The 21,483-nt window shown below is 36.4% G+C and overlaps 1 protein-coding gene across 7 annotated transcripts in view; it reads right to left on the reverse strand.

Annotated features, from left to right (window-relative positions):
• Positions 1–21,483, reverse strand: part of BBS9 (Bardet-Biedl syndrome 9) — a 438,091-nt gene that overhangs the window by 150,956 nt on the left and 265,652 nt on the right. Inside the window, exon 20 of one of the 7 annotated variants that reach the window (XM_061165397.1) lies at positions 653–888. The exons of 5 other annotated variants lie outside the window; for them this stretch is intronic. In XM_061165397.1, coding sequence (XP_061021380.1) covers positions 676–888 — 213 coding nt within the window. In that variant the 3' untranslated portion in view covers positions 653–675. Of the gene's footprint in view, positions 1–652; positions 889–10,421; positions 10,529–21,483 lie in introns of those variants that run through there. One more of the 7 variants, XM_061165398.1, reaches the window with a different exon arrangement.

A 21,483-nucleotide genomic window follows, 5' to 3' on the forward strand; every position in this document is an offset into this window, starting at 1 on the left:
TAAGCAAGGTTACATCCTAAACCAATGCATTGCACCATGATATTACCCTTCAAAAGGACCAGCTGAAATTCTGGCCAGGATTGCCTTAGGGGGAAAGAAGAGGAAAGTTAATTATCTTTCTAACCCGAGGAGGTAATGCAAAAGGTCACTTCAGAGGTCAGAAGACCAACTCAAACAGCTCATCAATTCAAACACCTTCTCTAATTTTTTAACTGCTTCACTTTTGGTGAGCACAGTTTGAACTCTTTGTTTTGGTAACTCATAAACCTCTGCTGAAGACTTCTTTTCTCAGGCATTTACTTTGTTGCCCTAAACTAGCCTCTAGTGAAATCACTTTTAAAAAGTTAAAATCCATGTTCCTATAGAAGTCTGATGTCTTGTGTACCCCATTTGGCTTGATTAAAAGGTCAGTGCTTGCTAACAGGACTATAAGAAAATGCCTCCAAAGGGAACTCCTTAAAGGTCAAAATGGAGAATCAACAGCTATTTTCAACATTTTTTAAATGATGTAACATGCACATTTATGTATAATATGGGCTTCCAAAGTTGAGTAAAATATTGTCTCTTTGTAGCAATAAAGATTATTTCACACTGATCAAAAAATGTTTATATGTCATTCTATGTAGTATTAATAAAAATATATAAAAATGACTTAATATTCTTGAGAGACATTATTTAAAGCATGGAGTCCAAAGGTATGGATAATATGTATGTATGCACACGTACTCGGTCGTGTCCAACTCTCTGCAACTCATGCACTGTAGCCGGCCAGGCTCCTCTTTCCACGGAATTTCCCAGGCAATAATACTGGAATGGGTTGCCATTTCCTTCTCCAGGATAATCCATGGGATCCCAGAATGGAAGTGAGGGGCATGGAAGACAGGATGTCTGGATTTAAGAGAAATCAGTGACAAAACTAGTCCTCCACTAGCTGAGACTCAAAATATGCAGAGATGAAATTTTCCACTTTTCTTTTTATGAACCAGCAGATAAAATGGCAAGCAACTCTCATTTCCCATCTCCATCTTTTTATCAAACAAAAATCAAATAATTCTGGTGAACAGTTAGAGACTGAAAGGTTAGGTTATTAAAGCATTTGGCTGAAGACAAAGTCCAGTTTTACCAAAATCATACTCCAATTCATAAATTCTTGATAATATTGCCAGTTCTTCCACAAAGTGGTCATAATTTTTCACAGAAATGAGTATACGATCTACCCATTTACCCATATACAAGGTGTGACAATATAATAATGAGACCAATTCCATAAGCCAGTCATGAAAACCAATTCCATTAACTTTTCATACATGACATATAAGATGCCAAAAACACTTTATGTTTCCAACAGACTTCCTTAGTTTTCAAAGCTATTTCTTAGGAAAATTTTCTTTTTATTTCTGCCTATATTTACATAGTGTGAAAACTGGACAAGGACCAATTCAGGTGAAAGCAATTTATAACTCTAACCAGACCTAGGTTAACTATAGAAATCTGATAAACATCAAGCTAACCAGACAAATATAAGTGATCACGCCATCTTCAATGCCTACCTTCTTTGAGAGACAATAACCCTCAAATTTGGTGTGTATACATTGGAGCTTCCCATCATTGCTGCTGATTTGTGTGGTGCTGTTTACCTTTTCCTTCCCACCCAAGAGAAAGTAATAATTTTTCAGATAAAAGTGGACTCATGTTGCTTTTAATCAATTGTAATACTTTAGCTTGTAATAGTAAAAAACTCTTCTGAAATTATTAACTTTCACCCCTTCTAATTCCACCACAGATTTACTAATTTGGCAAAATGTTTCCAAATTACTTCAAATACATGCCACTGATACTTTCTTAAAAATGCATTTCAATTTTTAAAAATTTGTATTTGTACTCTATATACAGCTTACACAATACAAACCACACTGTTCTTTTTCCGAGTTTTATATTACAGCCTAAATTATGCAGGCTGCTGTCATCTTGATCTCTTTTTTGTTCTTTGACAAATATAATACAATAATTAGTATTAAGGGCTTTTAGAACAACAGTTCATGAATTCAATTGTCAAACTGACTGAAAGTGAAATTTTCTTAGAGGCATATGCCAGCGATGGTTGAAAACAGTCCTATAATTAATGGGCAATGTTTATGGGCTAAGGTGAGATAACAATTAAAGGAATGCCTTTAACACATCTTAAACTTTCTGAGCTCTGCAAAAAATGAGTCCAAGACCTCATAATGGATTCTTAGGAAACAAAACAAAACAAAAAGGTAATGAAATAAAACAAAAGTCATTAAAGTACGCATTAGTTCCAATTAAAAGGGAGAATAACCATGTGCATGCTAACCTCCTGGGATAATAGAGATCTTAGATATATAAATGCAAAAAATTGTGGATGTTAGAGCATCAGGCTTTACTAACAAGAATACTCAAGTTCTCAAAAAAAATTGAAAGAAACATATATAATATTTTATGTAGTAATAATCCAAAATATCATTAAATCAATAACTATTGTTTCCACATCTACTTCTGCTTTATTGGCTACGCCAAAGCCTTTGACTGTGTGGATCACAACTAACTGTGGAAAATTCTGAAAGGGATGGGAATACCAGACCACTTTACCTGCCTCCTGAGAAATCTGTATGCAGGTCAAGAAGCAACAGTTAGAACTGGTCATGGAACAACAGACTGGTTCCAAATTGAGAAAGGAGTATGTCAAGGCTGTGTATTGTCACCCTGCTTATTTAATTTATATGCAGAGTACATCATGCAAAATGCAGACTGGATGAAGCACAAGCTGGAATCAAGATTGCCGGGAGAAATATCAATAACCTCAGGTATGCAGATGACACCACATTTATGGCAGAAAGTGAAGAAAAACTAAAGAGCCTCTTGATGAAAGTGGAAGAGGAGAATGAAAAAGTTGGCTTAAAACTCAACATTCAGAAAACTAAGATCATGGCATCTGGTCCCATCACTTTATGGCAAGTAGATGGGGAAACAATGGAAACAGTGAGAGACTTTATTTTTCTGGGTTTCAAAATCACTGCAGCTGGTGACTGCAACCATGAAATTAAAAGACACGTACTCCTTGGAAGAAAAGCTATGACCAACTTAGACAGCATATTAAAAAGCAGAGACATTACTTTGCCAACAAAGGTCAGTCTAGTTAAAGCTATGTTTTTTCCAGCAGTCATGCGTGGATGTGAGAGTTGGAATATAAGGAAAGCTGAGTGCCGAAGAATTGATGCTTTTGAACTGTGGTGTGGGAGAAGACTCTTGAGAGTCCCTTGGACTGCAAGGAGATCCAACCAGTCCATCCTAAAGGAAATCAGTCCTGAATAGTCATTGGAAGGACTGATGCTGAAGCTGAAACTCCAATACTTTAGCCACCTGATGTGAGGAGCTAACTCATTGGAAAAGACCCTGATGCTGGGAAAGATTGAAGGCGGGAGGAGAAGGGGATGACCAAGGATAAGATTGTTGAATGGCATCACTGACTCAATGGACATGAGTCTGAGTAAGCTCTTGGAGTTGGTGATGGACAGGGAAGCCTGGCATGCTGCAGTCCATGGGGTCGCAAAAAGTTGGACATGACTCAGGAACTGAACTGAACTGACTGATTATTTTCACAAGTTGCTACTAGGATTCTCTACATAGTCTTAACACTAAACTATGGAAAGAAACATTAAAGCATTGTTACTCCATCATAAATTCATTGCAAATCAATCTGCTATCCTGCCTCAGGCTCCATCTGAGCCCTTGTGCATATGAGTTTCCAGGATTTGAAAAGCCTTTCCCTTCTTTTTGGCCATCTACAGCTCATCCTTTCCTCAAAACCAAGCTCAAGAATCCACAAAATAGGGCCATTCCTGGATTAACTTCACCCCAACACACCTTGATGATTCTTTAATTTTTGTTTTCCATTAAAATTATATGTTTTATATACCTATACTATGATTATAGGTACTGATTTTAATCTGTATCCACTTGATTATTGCTTTCATATCTTGTAATTTTTCCATTTAAACATTTTTCTGTTTTTATTATTCTGTTACAGCATAATTATATGCAAAAATACACAAATTTTAAGTGTTGAGTTCAGTGAGTTTTGACAAATGTTTACATCTGTATAACCAACACACTACTCAAGATGCAGAACATTTCCATCACCCTAGAACTAAAAAGTTCCCTCATCCCCTTTTCCAGTTAATCCCGCTCCCTCCATAAAACCAATCATTCTGATTTCTGTTCCTATGGATCACATCCATTTACTGAATTATAAGCTATGTCACTGTCATACTGGTATGTGGCATTTCATATTTCCTTTGATGCTGCTAATATATTTTTACTCTTCATATTTCATGTATGTCTCTGGCTCCCCAAATTTTCATCCTTTAGAGTCAAGACTGCTTATTGATCTCCTGGACTATCACATTGCTTATTTGAAGAAAAGAAAAACTAACACAGAAGGTCACACTTCTTGATTAGGTAGCACAGGGAGCCTGGTCTTTGAGAACTATTCTAAACTACACAAAAATGAAGTCCCTAAATCTTAATCCCTATATTTCCATGGCAAGTAATACTGTCTCAATCAATCTTCAACAGTCTTTCAAAATAGGCAGGGGTCAGTGGAATTCTCAATTTATAGATGAGGATAAGATTAAAATAGTAATTGACTTGCTCAAAAGCATCCTACAGATTAACTGGTGGCACCACCATTAGAACTTTTTTCTCATTCCACTAACTCAGGCAGTATATATACAAAGGAAGGGCCAACTTAAGTTCAAAATTCAATCACCTTGTTTATTCTCTGAAAATTCATATGCTGCTCACTTTTATCAATCTCCAGCACAGTACTGAGCACTAGTAAAGCCCAAAGATATTGCTGTACCCAAAGCTGTCTTCCTTTTCTCTCATGGAGGTAAACAAGACCCCCAGATTTGGATGGTTTTACTTTCTTTTACTTCATTGAACTTCTCTTTGAAACATCTTGGCTTCACATAAGTTTCATTCACCTTATCGAAAGGTGTACTGATGGGTGTGGAATTTTGCCATATTCAAGAATTTCATGTTGATGTATGGCATAAACCAACACAATATTGTAAAACAATTATCCTTCAATTAAAAATAAACTAAAAAAAGACTCTCCAATGACTCTTTTATATCACTTAACATAATGCTTTGTAATTCAGAAGGCTTTTAGGTTCTTAAAAACTTCTTTGGGAATGAAATACTTAAGTTCTGGCAGTTTCTCTTTATTGATCTCAAATCCTTGAGCATGGCATCCAAAGATTGGAGGACAGCTCCCCACAACTAAGAAATGTGGCCCACAACCCTGTATGTGCTACACAGTAGCCTCTCCACCAAAACCATCCTACAGTTTAGTGATTTTTATGTGTTAAAAGGGATTCCCCCAGCTGCAAACCATCTATGGACAATCTATCCTTTCTTTATGAAACAAAAGCCACTAAAAATAGGGATGAAAGTTAGTTTACGCTAAGGTATGAGCACACTGACATCATTATTAACATGGCCCAAAAGACTGTTACATATCACTAAGAAGAACATTGATGACATTAATATCTTCTATTTGTAAGGTACTATATAATTTGCAATACAGTTTAAAATCAATTAAAACTACAAAACTATGTAAGTTTAATTATTTCTATCACTCAATGAATGAAACTGTGGCTTAGAGATACTAAGAGTCTTTTCTAAGATTTGGTTCAATCAGTTCAGCTGCTCAGTCGTGTCCTACTCCTTGCAACCTCATGGACTGCAGCATGCCAGGCTTCCCTGTCCATCACCAACTCCAAGAGCCTACTCAAACTCATGTCCATCGAGTCGGTGCTGCCATCCAATCATCTGATCCTCTGTTGTCCCCTTCTCCTCCTGCCTTCAATCTTTCCCAGCATCGGGGTCTTTTCCAATGAGTCAGCTCTTCACATTGGGTGGCCCAAGTGTTGGAGTTTCAGCTTCAGCATCAGTCCTTCTAACGACTATTCAGGACTGATTTCCTTTAGGATGGACTGGTTGGATCTCCTTGCAGTCCAAGGGACTCTCAAGTGTCTTCTCCAACACCACAGCTCAAAAGCATCAATTCTTTGGCGCTCAGCTTTCATTACAGTCCAACTCTCACATCCATACATGACTACTGGAAAAACCATAGCTTTGACTAGACAGACCCTTGTTGGCAAAGTAATGTCTCTGCTTTTCAATATGCTGTCTTTGTTGGTCATAGCCTTTCTTCCAAGGAGCAAGCGTCTTTTAATTTCATGGTTGCAGTCACCAGCTGCAGTGATTTTGGTGCCCCCCAAAATAAAGTCTCTCACTGTTTCCATTGTTTCCCCATCTATTTGCCATGAAGTGATGGGACCACATGCCATGATCTTAGTTTTCTGAGTGTTGAGCTTTATGCCAACTTTTTCACTCTCCTCTTTCACTTTCATCAAGAGGCTCTTTAGTTCTTCTTCGCTTTCTGTCATTTCCAAGATTACATGGCTAGAAAACTGCCATTTCTAAATTCTAATCCTTTTGCATCATATTACTGAAAACATTTTATGATTTCATATTAAATTTCCCTGGTCTACCATGTAGTGTACTAGACAAGCATCTCCTGCAAAACTCTGACTGCTAAGGTTGACCAAATCTGCTTTGCCCACCTTGCAGCCAGTTCCATGTGCCCTATTTTAGATATCAAAGATGACTAGAGGGGAAGGTGCTCCCTTAAGAATCAATGAGAAGGAGGGAAAATGGATGTGGGTACTGCCTCACAGAGACAGAAATGTTTCAATCTGGAATAATGAAGGCTAGGAAGGAAAATTAGAAATCAATGAAATCATGGTCAGCACAGGAAAGATAATAGTATTTTTCCCCAAAATAATATTGTAAAGGGCATTCTTTGAAACTCAGATAAGTTTATTTGATATAAGCAAAACAGTAAGAGCTCACACAGTCACTCAAAAACCAAAACACTCCCCTCCAGAGCACTCCAAGACAATGTTCTTATAAGAAATGAACGCATTTTTTAAAAAATGAAACAAAAACATGTACGGCAGAGCAATATAATGATAGTAAGAAAAGGTGAAACTGATCTTTACAGCTAGCCCAGGGAAGACAACTAGGACCATGCCTAGCATGTCTCTCAAACCTGAGCTGGCCCCAGGCTTTGTGAAAGTGAAAGTGTTAGTTGCTCAGTCATTCCAATTTTGAAGTCCCATGGGCTGTAGCCAGCCAGGTTCCTCTGACCATGGAATTCTCCAGGCAAGAATATTGCAGTGGGTAGCCATTCTCTTCTTCAAGGGATCTTTCCAACCTGGGGATCAAACCCGGGTCTCCTGCATTGCAGGCAGATTCTTTACTGTCTGAGCCAGCAGGGATAACCCATGAAGTTTGCTCAACAATGTACGGATTTTGGCTATTTGTAAATCAGCTCGAAGCTTGAAAGCTCTGTATTCATTCTTGGTAGCCTATCTACCATAGCACCAGCAAAGCACTCCAAACTCTATAAGCACCCACCCACGTTTACAAACTAAGGTCAAACGGGTCTTATTCACAAGCTTTAGTCATCATAATTCAATGAACTGAATTACCCGGCTAAAGTAGAGAATAGCAGTGGATTAGAAAATTTACTTCCTTTGGGAATGGATATCCTGTAATAATATCTGACTCCTAGCTCATTCTCTAGGTTCATCTATAATAACCTTCCTGTTTTCTCATTCCATCCACACCGCTGTCTTAGACCCGCAGAAATAACAAATTGCATATAGGTCTCTAAATACAAAAATGCTATTTCATAATGCCATGCCTTTCCTATACTAGACCACTTTTCCAAAATCAGCTTGAAAAGCGAAAGTGAAGTCGCTCAGTCGTGTCCGACTCTTTGCGACCCATGGACTGTAGCCTACCAGGCTCCTCTGTCCATGGGATTTTCCAGGCAAGGATACTGGAGTGGGTCGCCATTTTCTTCTCCAGGAGATCTTCCCGACCAAGGGATTAAACCCAGGTCTCCCTCACTGTAGGCAGACGCTTTACCGTCTGAGCCACCAGGGAAGTCCAGCTTAAAGGGCACCTATTCCAAACAGCTCCTCCTTGATCCTTCCTCAGAAAATTAATTCTCCACTGTTCTCTTTCTCCCTTTCCTTTTAGTATGAAACAGCTAAAATATACCCAGTGGTATAGGAAATAATATGGTAAACACTCAGCATTTAAAAGTCTTATATGACCCCATACTGCCATAGATTTTAAGAAATGAAACATTTTAGACACAAAGTCCTTCCAGGCCTTGCTCCCATCATATTACCCTCTCTCCTCCACTAGAAGTAACCAGTACCCTGAATATAATGTTTGTATACTTCTACTATATCAGTTCAGTCGCTCAGTTGTGTCCGATTCTTTGCGACCCCATGGACCGCAGCACAACAGGCCTCCTTGTCCATCACCAACTCCCAGAGTTTGCCCAAACTCATGTCTTCTACTATATATGTATACCTAAACAATATATTCTGAATGTTTTTAAACTCTGACATCACACCACAGTCATTCCTCTGTTAATTTCTCTCACTATTGTACTTTTGAAATTGTTTTAAATGCTGACATATGTAGTTAATCCATTTTAAGTGCTCTCCAAATATTGTACCAATTTGTACTCCTACTACCAGTAGCATATGGTAAGTTCTCATGGTTCCTTGTACTTGCCAATACTTTATCCAAACAGACATTTTAATTTTTAATTTTTTTTTTCAGTTTGAAATGTGTGAAATGGAATTTCACTGTGGTTTTAGTTTACATTTCTTTGATTACTCCCAAGGCTAAGCATCCTTTTATATACTTTTTGGCTGTTTACATTTCCTCTTTGGGAATGTTCCTCACATAACCACTGCCCATTTTTCCAGAGGGTTTCTTTTTCTTATTTATATGTAGTCTTTTGAAGAAAGAAATGGTAACCCACTCCAGTATTCTTGCCTGGAGAATCCCATGGACAGAGGAGCCTGGCAGACTATGGTCCATGGGATCACAAAGAGTCTGACATGACTGAGCAATTACACAGTCTTTGTTGGGAGAATGAACTAAAACATTTTGTCTCAATTTCATTTATAGTTTCTTCTGTTGTACAAAAGTTTTCTATTTTAACATTGTCAAATTTATCCATCTTTTAAGGACTAGTTGTGCTTTTTATAGCTTCTTTAGGAAATTCTTCCCTGTCCTGAGGTTATAAAGATATGCTTCTCTATTCTCTTGTAAATGACATATCTTTCACATTTAGGTATTTAATTCACTTAGAATTTATTTTTGTTATTGGTATGAGGTGAGGACCCAATTGTATTTTATATACAAATATATATATATACCTATATATATATATATATATAGGTAGCCAATCAGTTTAGTTCTATGGTATTTTAAAGACCAAACCACACAGAACTTCTACTGTGGCCCTTATCACAAGGTATTACAAAGTACTTTTTGTAATTGTGGTTTTTTGCCAGTGGATTCGAATTGCTAAAGAAGATAGCCCATGTCTTTTTCATTTCTGTGTTTTAGAACTTAATATCATTCCTAACAAAGATGAAGAATATATTATTTGTTCAAGTGTAAAAGCTGTTTCCAAAGATATACTAAAAACACATGAACACCATTATCTAAGAAGCTCTTACTTCTTGTGCCTAGTAATAATCCTCAATGCAATTCAATGTTTCTAACCAAGGAATTAATGTGAAATTTAAAAGAATTTTCCTAAAGAAACTGGAAGTAAGTCTTACTGATATCACTCTATCTGAAATTCAGCAATTAAAACTGTAGTTTGACTCTGTGGGAGAAGGCGAGGGTGGGATGTTTTGAAAGAACAGCATGTATACTATCTATGGTGAAACAGATCACCAGCCCAGGTGGGATGCATGAGACAAGTGCTCGGGCCTGGTGCACTGGGAAGACCCAGAGGGATCGGGTGGAGAGGGAGGTGGGAGGGGGGATCGGGATGGGGAATACGTGTAACTCTATGGCTGATTCATGTCAATGTATGACAAAACCCACTGCAATGTTGTGAAGCAATTAGCCTCCAACTAAAAAAAAAAAAAAAAAAAACTGTAGCTTGACAAACATTCATGTATATCCATTAAAAATTCCCTGGAGCTAACCGGATCCAGTACTTGGCTTTGTTCAATGAATACTTTCAAACCACTGTTTGGAAGAAGAGTAGTATAGGAGCTGAGAGGTCAACTGCATGGCCTTTTACAACAGGGCAAACCTTGCTCTGACTTTAAAGAATGCATTGCCAAGGCAAGTTTCAATTTACCCTAACTCAATTTATAACAGAGAGGACAGTGAATTAGGTGGTTTCTAATTATCCTTCTAGAAGAATTAAATATTTGAGATGTACCTGAAGCTGACAAAACTGTGATAAAGAGAGATGGATTGCAGAAGGCTGATCCAACTGGCACTTTAAAGCAATAGGCTGTTTCATTAATTTCTGATATTTTGTTGTTATTGGTGGTGTTGCTGTTTACAAATACTGCATGCTTTCACTATTATTTGGAATCTAAAAAACAAAACAAATGAACAAATACAGCAAAACAGAAATAATTTCACAGATACAGAGAACAAACTAGTGGTTGCCAGAACTGAGGGGGATAAGGGAAGGAGCAAAATAGGTGAAGGGGTGAAGGGGATTAATAGGTACAACTATCAGTTTCATAAAGTAAATAAGTCACAGGGATGTACCCAGCACAGGGAATATAATTGATAATTTTGTATAATTTTGAATGATACGTAAACTATAAAAATATTGAAGCACTATGTTGTATATCTAAAACTAATATTATGAACCAATTATACTTCAAATTTTTAAATAATAATTCCTGGCATTTTGAATCATCTATCAAAATTTCCTCATTCATGTACAAATATTACCATCAAAATTCATGTTTAATAAATCACATCACAGTTCTAAGTCAAGTAACACAAAAATAATCTCAGACTGCTAATGCTTTATAACTTGAGTGTTTTATGTAATATTTCATATGTAAGTCATTTCAAGATCATTTGACCTATAGGACGAAGGCCAGTATAGTCAAAACTATGGTTTTTTTCAGTAGTCATGTATGGATGTGAGAGTTGGACTATAAAGAAAGCTCAAGAATTAATGCTTTTGAACTGTGGTGTGGGAAAAAACTCTTGAGAGTCCCTTGGACTGCAAGGAGATCCAACCAGTCCATCTTAAAGGAAATCAGTCCTGAATATTCATTGGAAGGACTGCTACTAAAGCTGAAGCTCCAGTACCTTGGCCACCCAATGCAAAGAACTAACTCATTGGAAAAGACTCTGATGCTGGGAAAGATTGAAGGCAGGAGGAGAAGGGGATGACAGAGGATGAGATGGTTGGATGGTATCACTGACTTGATGGACATGAGTTTGAGCAAGCTCTGGGAGTTGGTGATGGACAAGGAAGCCTGGCATGCTGCAGTCCACGGGGTCACAGAGTCAGACACAATAATGGATGATTTCCATTATCCATGGAAAAAATGGATATTTTCCATTATCATTTGGAAAATATTCATCTAGCACTTATTTACAATGGGGACAATTTTAACGGGGGCACTTAGGGATATCACTGAAGAAAAAGGTCCCCTCCCCTCAAACAGATCACAATATTGTTAACAAAACAGATGTGTTATCAAGTGATTGCAATACAATGTCACAAATGCCATAGTCAAGGTAGATCTAAAAAGCTATAATGGCCAATAGTAGTCAACAGTGAACTGGAATGTTAAATGAATAGACCTTAAATAAGCCCTTTGGTTTGGGCTTAAAAGACAGTACTTTTACTCATTATTTCCAGTATTGGAAGTGTGAGATTATAAATTACATGATTACAAGTGTCAATTATACAAGCCTTAAGAAAATAACTTTCTGAGTAATGATCATCTGAACAATCAGTAATAATAACAAAGATAAAGATAAAAATTTAACCAGTGAGCATCTTCCTTCAAATACACTATAACATACTTATTTCATAAATGCAAAAATATGATCTAAGTGTACATCCAGTCATAGCAGCGGCCACACATTTTTGTTACAGGGTTCCCACATCTCTAGGACTCAGGAAAGAGTTAAATAGCAAAAAGACAGTAGATGATGGCAAACCAACAATTCTTGGTTAAATCAAGCAGTCCCAAATTGTAGTTGCTCTAGCCTCTGTGTAGCAACTGCTTGGAACTTAGGGGGCTGACTCATCTTGAAGCTCAATTTGCATGGCATTTTCCATAAAAAACTGCAAATGCGTTATTTCTCCATATCAAAGAACTGGAGAAGGCTACTGAAGGTCATGAGAGGGCTAAACCACCTGTCAAGTGAACGCCATGGACCCCACCTCTGGCCCCCAAAAATGCCCTGATAACTTGGCACAGAACCCTTGCTTCCACGTGATAAGTGGCCAAATCATACTAATAATTGAACACTTACATTTCTATGTATCAGAACATAAGGGACCACTCAGCATCACAAGAGAACACACTAAATCCTCTTGGAACCAATTTAATGATTTTCATGGAAAATAAATCTCCATGATGATATGCACTGCTATTTTGTGAATAACATATTCATAATTGTGATTCCCACAAACTGGACATATTAGTACCAAGAGAGTGGCAAACACAGAATGTTGTCAACCCACACACTAAGTATGGCGTTTAATTCAATTATCTAGTGATGAATGTCTATTGAATAAAAAGGGAAAAAAGATTTTTGAAAGTATTTTTCTTCTGAGTGTTACTTGCTGAATGCTTGATGGTTTAGTGTCTTATTTTATTTTATTTTATTAGGGTGTAGTTGAATTGCAATGTTGTGTTAGTCTCAGGTGTACAGCAGAGTGAGTCTGTTAGACATATACATATATCCACTCTTTTTCAGATTCTTTTCCCAAATAGGCCACTGCGGAGTATTGAATAGAATTTTCTTTGCTATACAGTAGGTCCTTATTGGTTATCTGGTTTTTTTTGTTTGTTTTTTAGTTTCTTACATTTTTTTTTCATTTATTTTTATTATTTGGAGGCTAATTACTTTACAATATTGTAGTGGTTTTTGTCATACATTGACATGAATCAGCCATGGATTTACATGTATTCCCCATCCCGATCCCCCCTCCCACCTCTCTCTCTACCCGATCCCTCTGGGTCTTCCCAGTGCACCAGGCCCGTTATCTGTTTTATATATAGTAGGTGTGAATGTGTTAATGCCAATCTTCCAATTTTACCCTTCCCCCTCCCTTACTTCCTGGTAACCATAAGTTTGTATGTTAACCATAAGTAATTTTATTTCTTTTTTATAGGTAAGTTCATTTGTAGCCTTTTTTTGATTCCACATGTAAGTGGTACTGTATAATATTTGTCTCTCTGTCTGACTGACTTCGTTCAGCATGATAATCTCTAGGTCTATCCATGGTTTAATACCTTTCAGCAGAGTTCTTAGTCTAGACTTAACCTTCCACATATGTTACATAAAAGGACATGAAAAGCAAAAACTTCTATTAAAGATCTCCTATAAATGGGGCATTTCACTCATTATTCCCTTAAATATTTGAGGTAATGTCATCCCTCATTAACAGATGAGAAAACTGGGGCTTAGAAAGTATCTAGAACTTGACAAGCATCATACAGCTAGTAAATGTTACAGAAAAAAATTTTAAGTTATTCCAAGTATCTTGATAATTCCAGTGTTTCCTTCCCTTCACCATCAATAAGAAGTCTACTAATACAGGACCTACAGAGAAATACTCAAGTAAAAAGAGAAGTAAAAATGACCCTCCTAAAACGCAGTATTTGAATTATGCCCATGCATTGTGATTACTTTTTATCAAAAACAGTGTTCCCACAAGCTTGGGGAGAGGAATGCAAATCATTATTCATTTCATATAGTCTTTACAGAGAATGTGAGATTTCCTAATATTCTTCAAAATGTCCTATGATAGAAGTCTGAAAGTAGTTAACAGAGTTACAACACTCTCATTAAAATATTTCCTTTGAACTTAGCGTTTTCTAGATATTATATATGATCAAAGCCACTTTTAATTTTAAATTCATACAGAATTATGTCATGACCATCACTGGACATTCTAAATTCCCATTACTTAAGACTGAATAAATCAATGAGCAGATACATTACTTCAAATGTAACCTGTTTTGATAGATTACCTAGACTTTCTACCAATTTAGACATATTTATAAATAAAAGACTAGATCACTAAATGGTTCTAGGAACTAGGTAAAAGCATGGGTAAAACACAATAAAAATTCAGTTATTATTCATGAGACAATAGACAGTAGCTCTCACTTTTCCACAGCAGACAGCAGAACTGTTGTTACCTATCTGAATGCTCCGACCCATGCCTTAATTCTGTTCATACATTTAACTATAGAATCTAACAACTTAAGTCATCAAAAATTACATGCTAAGGAAAGGCAGCCCACCAGGCAGCTTATAGCATTAGGAAGCTATCCGTTGAGTTGTTTTGATTATTTTAGTAATATACTGATATAATAATAATGTCCTAAGGTGTCTAATAAAGTGAATATGTTACTGAAAAGACAAAGCTATATAAATGACACCAAAAATGATTTTAACAATATAAATTAAAATAGGAAGATTATATTTTTTGATCAGAAGATAATGGTTCAGTGTTTGGGGGAAGTTGTTTGGCAATATGTAACAAGAGCTCTTTAAATGTTTATATTCTTTGACCCAATAATTTCACATCTAGAAATCTATCCCAAGGAAATAATCAGAGATATGACCAAAGATTTATGAGCAATGATGTGCAGTACTACTGATAAAAATACAAGTGTGGAAAACTATGAATGCTTGAAAATTAACAATGTTTGAAAATAATATGATTATAAATGCATCAAAAATCAAGTGTTCCTGAATATTTATTACATATAATACTAAAGGAAAAGTCAGTATTCAAGACTGTATATACAACATAAACCTAACTTTTACTTGTGGGTTTTTTGTTTTTGATTTTTTTGTTTGTCTCCTTTTGGCTGTACCATATAGCCAAGATCCTGCATCTTAGCTCTCTGACCAGGAATCAAACCCACGCCCCCTACAATGGAAGTGCAGAGTCTTAGCCACAGGACTACCAAAGAAGTCCAACATGAACTTAAAAAAAAAAGAAAAGTAGAAGGCAAGGCACTGGATCAAGATGTGACTCAGTTCAGTTCAGTCGCTCAGTCGTGTCCGACTCTTTGCGACCCCATGAATCGCAGCACACCAAGATGTGACTAGGGTGATCAAATTATAGATGACTATTTTCCTCCTTAATATGTTTCCAAATCTTCCACATTTGGTACAATGATTACTTGTAAGCTAAAAAGCTATTTTAGAAGGCACATTTACATCAGCCTCATCTTAGCTTCTTATATCATTCCAATTGGCACCAACAAAATAAAACGGTCTACTATACAAAAGAAGTCTCTTCTATGAATATGAAGCAAATGCAAAATGGGACAAGCTGATCCAGAGAGCTTTTGACATAATTGTATCTCTTTAGACTGAATACTAATGCTGATAGCACTAATGGAATGAAACCAGATGGCATGAATAATACATTACTTGTACCAATCAATGCTACAGTGTTACAAGATGATGGAAAATAAATACTCAGGAAAAACAGAAGAAATTTCAAATGCAAGTACAGTACAGCAATCCATCTAATATCTCTGCTGGACTAGGTTATGAGAGAATTGATGCGACTCTGCCAAAGGAATGCAAAATCGATAACAACTGTTGCTATCTCACTGCCAAATTGTGTTCTACCAATGATGTATCAGAAGAAAGACATTACACAGATGATTGTCACTGAAGGTAAATTACTGATCAACATACATGTGTTTTCATGTAATTATTACTACCCATCAATAAAAGACTTGTCTTGATGCTAGGAAATGCAAAATTTTAATTGCCTACCTCTGTAATTAATATGTAAACACATACGCTATGTGTTTTTTTTTTTTTTAAAAAGAACAGGAATAAAACAGAAAAGTGTTAATTGTAGCACACATTATCTATATTCCTAAGACAAGGATCTTCTAGCATGTAGCACTGCAGGAAATGATTCCTAGTTTTCTGTCTCCTTGCTTAAGTGGCTAGGTGATTGATGAAACAAGCTTCAAGGAATCCATAAACCCTCTCTTATTCACATGCATGTCAGTTCCTCTTCAACTGAATTATAGAATGGGTCAGTGCCTTAAGAGAGAGTGAAGGAGAGAGGATACTAGCAGCTAAATGGCTCCTTAACTCTAAAATCCTATAGAGAAACTCATAGAGCATAATATTCCACATGTCATGCAAATGGGGGGAAATCTCTTGGGAAAAAAATGACTTCTAGGTTTATCATAAAAATTTGCTTAGATATTCACTCTCCTACAGACCTAATTTTTTAATTATATTATTTTTACTTCAAGTCACCCTCTATTCTGAATAACAAACAAATTTTATTTTCCAAGAGTACTTTTCTGCTAAAACAAGAAAGAAACAAAACAAAGTTAACTTAGTTTAATACTTTAGCGTAATGGCCAAAAAGAACACCTTGAACCTGAGAATATCAGCTATTTTTTCATGGAAGCTTCTACGTTTATCATAAAAGAAGCTAAGATTTATAAAAACACAATCATAATGGAATTACACAGCAAAATAAAGGATTTTTAGAATAAGAAAAAACTCCTGACGCAACTGTTGGACAAGCTGGAATGAATTTCTTGGGAATATTATAAAATATTTTTCTTTGGTTATCTTTACAAGAACAAATATAAGGAGCTTCCTGGTTGACATACTAATTAGCACACAGTACTTGTTTGCTCTTTTCTCCTATTTCAACATTAATTCTCCTGAGAGCACACAAAAATGCCCAGTTACACACCAGTGCAAAGTAAAAATATCTGTCAACAATCGACCAGCAGCAGGAGTAATTTCTACTAACCATGTGACTCTGGCTCTGAACAGGAAAACCAGGTTAGGCAGAGTTGGACCTTCAAAAACTATTTCCACCAAAATTCATATATCTGTCTTACCTATGTGGGTTTAGCTATGCAAAACTCTAAAGACCACCATGGTCTGACCAGCTTACAAATAACAACTAAATATTAGGAAAACTGTATGCTCTTAAATCTTGCTATTTGGCAAGCAAAATTACTCTCCGAGACAGCTACTGGACAACTGTATCAAGAAAAAAAATTTAAATTATAGAGTATTTGTAGAAACATAAAAATAATAATGGCACGCACCCATTGGTCAACAGTCTACCATCCAGGTACTGTGCTATGAACTCTAGATAAAACCTAACTACTCTACTCTTTTTAGTAAACCTGAAAGTTAAGTATTAATAGTCTCATTTTACAGTAGCATAACATGAGTCTCAAGATTATTAAATAAGTGGCAGGGTCCTAATAAAGGTCCAGCTGCCTCCTAAGTCTTTGATATTTTCACCAAGCCATATGGCATCATCACTACACTTAAACATGTATGTTGGCAAAACTGTACTCAATGACAAATTCATAGCCTTAAATGCTTTCAGTATTCTAAACAAATTAAAATAAACAATGCAAGCTTTCAAGTAAGAAGTTTGAAAAAGGAACAAAGAAGTTTGAAAAGGAACACAGTAGGCAGGAACAGGGGGATTAAGAGATTCAAAGCCCAATGAAATTAGAATAAGTTTGATCAATAAATAATAGAAACTGTTCTAGTTGAATTTGTTAAAATCCCAAGGCAAAACTACTCAAAAAAAAAAGTGGAGAGGTGATGACAACACAAAATTAAGAGAGAAAAAAAGAGATATAAAGACAAATAAGGGTAGCATTTTAGGAAACAAGAGGAGGAATACACACATACCAATGGATTCCAAGATTCCCTGGTAGCTCAGATGGTAAAGAATCCACCCTTAACGCAGGAAACCCAGGTTCAGTCCCTGATCAGGAAGATTCCCCTGAAGAAGGGAACGGCTACCCACTCCAGCATTTTTGCCTAGGAAATCCCATGGACAGATGAAGCCTGGCGGGCTATAGTCCATGGGGTCACACAGAGTCAGACACAACTGAGTGACTATAACCCTTTCACTTTCTCTTTCAATAGATTCCAAAATATACTTCTAATATTCCATAGAAAGTTAATAGATGCTCCACCAAAAATGAAAAGGCATTTGGCATCTAAATGTAGGTAGGAAATGCTAGGCTAAACAAAGTGAACAAGTTATTTCTAGTATTTCTCTTAGTCTTTGACATGCTAAAGTATATGGTTAATCTCCAAAAGATTTGATAGTGGGATCATTCCACAGAATATAGTCTTTGAAAAAATACTCCAGTATAGATGCACAAAGTGTAAATATTAACAAAGCTAATCTAACACTGATATAAAAAAAATCGAACGAGTAGTGCCATAGAGAAAAGCCAATTGAAAACCACTGTAATACCCTGTAGAGGGTAATTGAACAATTGTGTATAAGCCACCATAAGAAAACTACCACAATTATTGTAGATCTGTATGTTAAATGCTATTCTCCCTTTGTTTTAACTCTCACTGAAAATGACATCAAGGAAAGCAAAGTTGAAGTATTTTATCCTTTGTCAGTTGACACTGGGAGGACAAGATAGTGTTGCAATTTTCCATGCTCAGCTGGGTTTCATTTAGATGAGGAATGTGGACCCTATAAAGCCAAGTCAATCACGTTCCTCAGTTTGTGGGGGTGGAGGGAAAAAGAGGAACATACTTCTCTTCTGTTTTGTTTTAAAAATGTCATAAATATTCCTCCTACTAATTTCTGGAGACCCATAAAACACTGAGGTGTGAGAAAAGGATGTGCAGTAATCCATTTTATCTCTATTGGAACTGTCAATAAGGGTGGGTCTTCTTTGGCAATAAAACTCTTTTAAAAGCACACTAAAATACTTAAAACTATTTTAATTCAACATATTGACTCAATGGGACTTAATACCATAGAATCACAACTGTCAAAAACCAGTAGTTCAAATATGACCGTCTATCCTGGAACTTAGCTTGAGTGTTTTATTTGCTCATGACTGACTGACTGCACACATGCTTTTCATGACAGTCTGGGCTTACTCCTATGGTCCTGGTGCCCCTCTTTCCTCTCCAAAATGTCTGGTTTGGATTCTAACTATTCACCTTAAGCTCAAGTCATACTGTGCAGTTGTTTTCATAAAACCTTAAATCAAGGATTGAGGGGATGGCCTGATATTGAAGTCATAAATGCATATCTGCATTCAGATCACTGCTCTGCTAATTGTATGACCTAGGATATTTCCTCTCTGGTCCTTCATTCCTTAGAATAAAATCTGATAATAATAGTAACTATTTCAGGGTCATTATGGGAATTAAGTGAGAAAATATCCTATACTATATACTATTATATAGTATAATATACTATTAGCATAGTAGCTGGAGTTCATGAAGTTTTCTATAAATGCTAGCTATGAATATGACAACCACCACCTCAGAGCCCCAAGTTTTTTCTTGAATATAATAATAGCAAAATTTTTAGTAACATGGAAGATTGCATTAAAAATAAACACATGGAAAGTGCCTAGCAGAGTGCCAAGTATACAATATATAGTTAATAAATGTGTATTTCTTTCATTTTTCTTAGATCTAAAAGATTTTCTCGAATCTAAAAGCTGCATTACTAGTGATCCACCACCACTTTGTGTTTCACTTTATACATAGAGATTCTACATCTGGAAAAATAAAGCACAAAAAAGAACAGTAGCAAAATATAATTTATGTCTAGAAAATACAACCTAAAATGAAAACAACAGCAACTGAGATTGTCTCAGAGGAGCAAAATTGCAAGGAGAGTCAATATTCCAGAATGTTTGGAAGGTCCTTGCACTTTGGAGACATATGTTGCTGAATCTTTCCTTTTTTTTCCATTCTTTATAGCTTTCCCCCAGGTATTCCATCCCATCCCACCCTAGCGTACTCAGCCAGAAGTAGACTCATTTGCCTCCAAGGACGTATGTCAGCATTTCCTAACTGTCAAGAATTGTGAAGGGTCTAAGATTTTACCCTACTTGCAAGCTAACAAGTTAATCAGTCACAGTTTTATGGATGCTTGCAGAAGACTCAAAAAGCAAAGAATTTTATTACTTATAGCAATCACAAGAGCCAGAATTCAGCATTTGTCCTAGTTCCCGGAGCCCAAATTCCCATCATGCAAAAAGAAGCAAGGTAACATCTACATAGGTTGTGGGTTGGGTTACAGAAAAAGAACCCAGCACTTAGGGAAACCAAATATTTTATAATGGTCAGTAATTTTGCCTGGAAGAGATGACTATCTTTACTACACTAGACAAAACACACACACACACACACACACACACACCTGTGCTTCACTCTAGATGGAGATATTATCTCTATCTTCCAAGACTATTCCCTGTAAAGATTTAAAAATATATTCTTAAAAAGGCAGTCCAGAGCAAAGACAGCCAGTACCTCAGCGCACCATAAGATGTGCACAAATACAATACAGCATACAGAATTGTCTCCAATACCAAACAGGCCCTCACGGAATGTGTACCCCTACTCCCACACACAGCGTTCTGTGCTTACCTAAATTAGGAAAATATTCAACACTTTTCTTTAAAGTTTCTTTAGAGCAGAACTTCTCAGAGCCTTTAATAACCCAGCGTGGCTTAGTGAACTCCCAACAGGAGGATACAGAATGCAGTGTTTTAAAACCCATTTTTCACAAAACACCTATTAATATCTCCCAAAGGAATATTCTTTGGATCACAGTCTGGGAAATCTGGGGAGAGTTTATACCACGTGCCCAATATCATCATTTTCTCTTGTACAAGGTTAGCTAATATTTTCCCTTTTATTTCCGAAAATCCCAAATCCACAGGGAAGTGTTTACATAAAGAAATGCCTTTCAAAAGAATTAAATGATTGAAAGCAAAAAAGTTGCAGAGGCCCTCTGTGCAAAAGAATCCTTAAAAATAATTGGGACGATGTAGGCAAAGTACTTAACACTAGCTGGCACACAGTAAGTGCTCAAAAAATAGCAGCTATTAGAAGTATTAGCCATTTCTATCATGGCACATTTACAGAACCCTCTTTGTTATAACACACTGAATTCCTATTATAAGTAAGCTGGTGTGGCTGTAGTAACATCGGGTCATGACTTGCGATTTTTCCCTTCTAATTCTACCGTACACTTTCCTACATGCAATGTTTCCATTCTCTTCATGCCAATATTTTACTCCACAAACTGGACCTTATAAACCTCTAGGTTTATTTTAGTCTAAATTTGATAAATGTTACTCAAAGCCAGTCTTCCTTTTTTGCTTTCTTTTAAGGTAAAAAAAAAAAAAAATAGACCCTCGTTTGTTGAGAACTAATTCAAAGTTTCTGTGTTTGTGCTTTCTTCAGTGTTTTCTCTCTTAACAGGGCTTCCACCAAAAGGTCAAGCTGGATCTTATGAGCAAG

This window comes from Dama dama, chromosome 18, assembly GCF_033118175.1.
Source record: "Dama dama isolate Ldn47 chromosome 18, ASM3311817v1, whole genome shotgun sequence".
Classification (NCBI taxonomy): domain Eukaryota; kingdom Metazoa; phylum Chordata; class Mammalia; order Artiodactyla; family Cervidae; genus Dama; species Dama dama.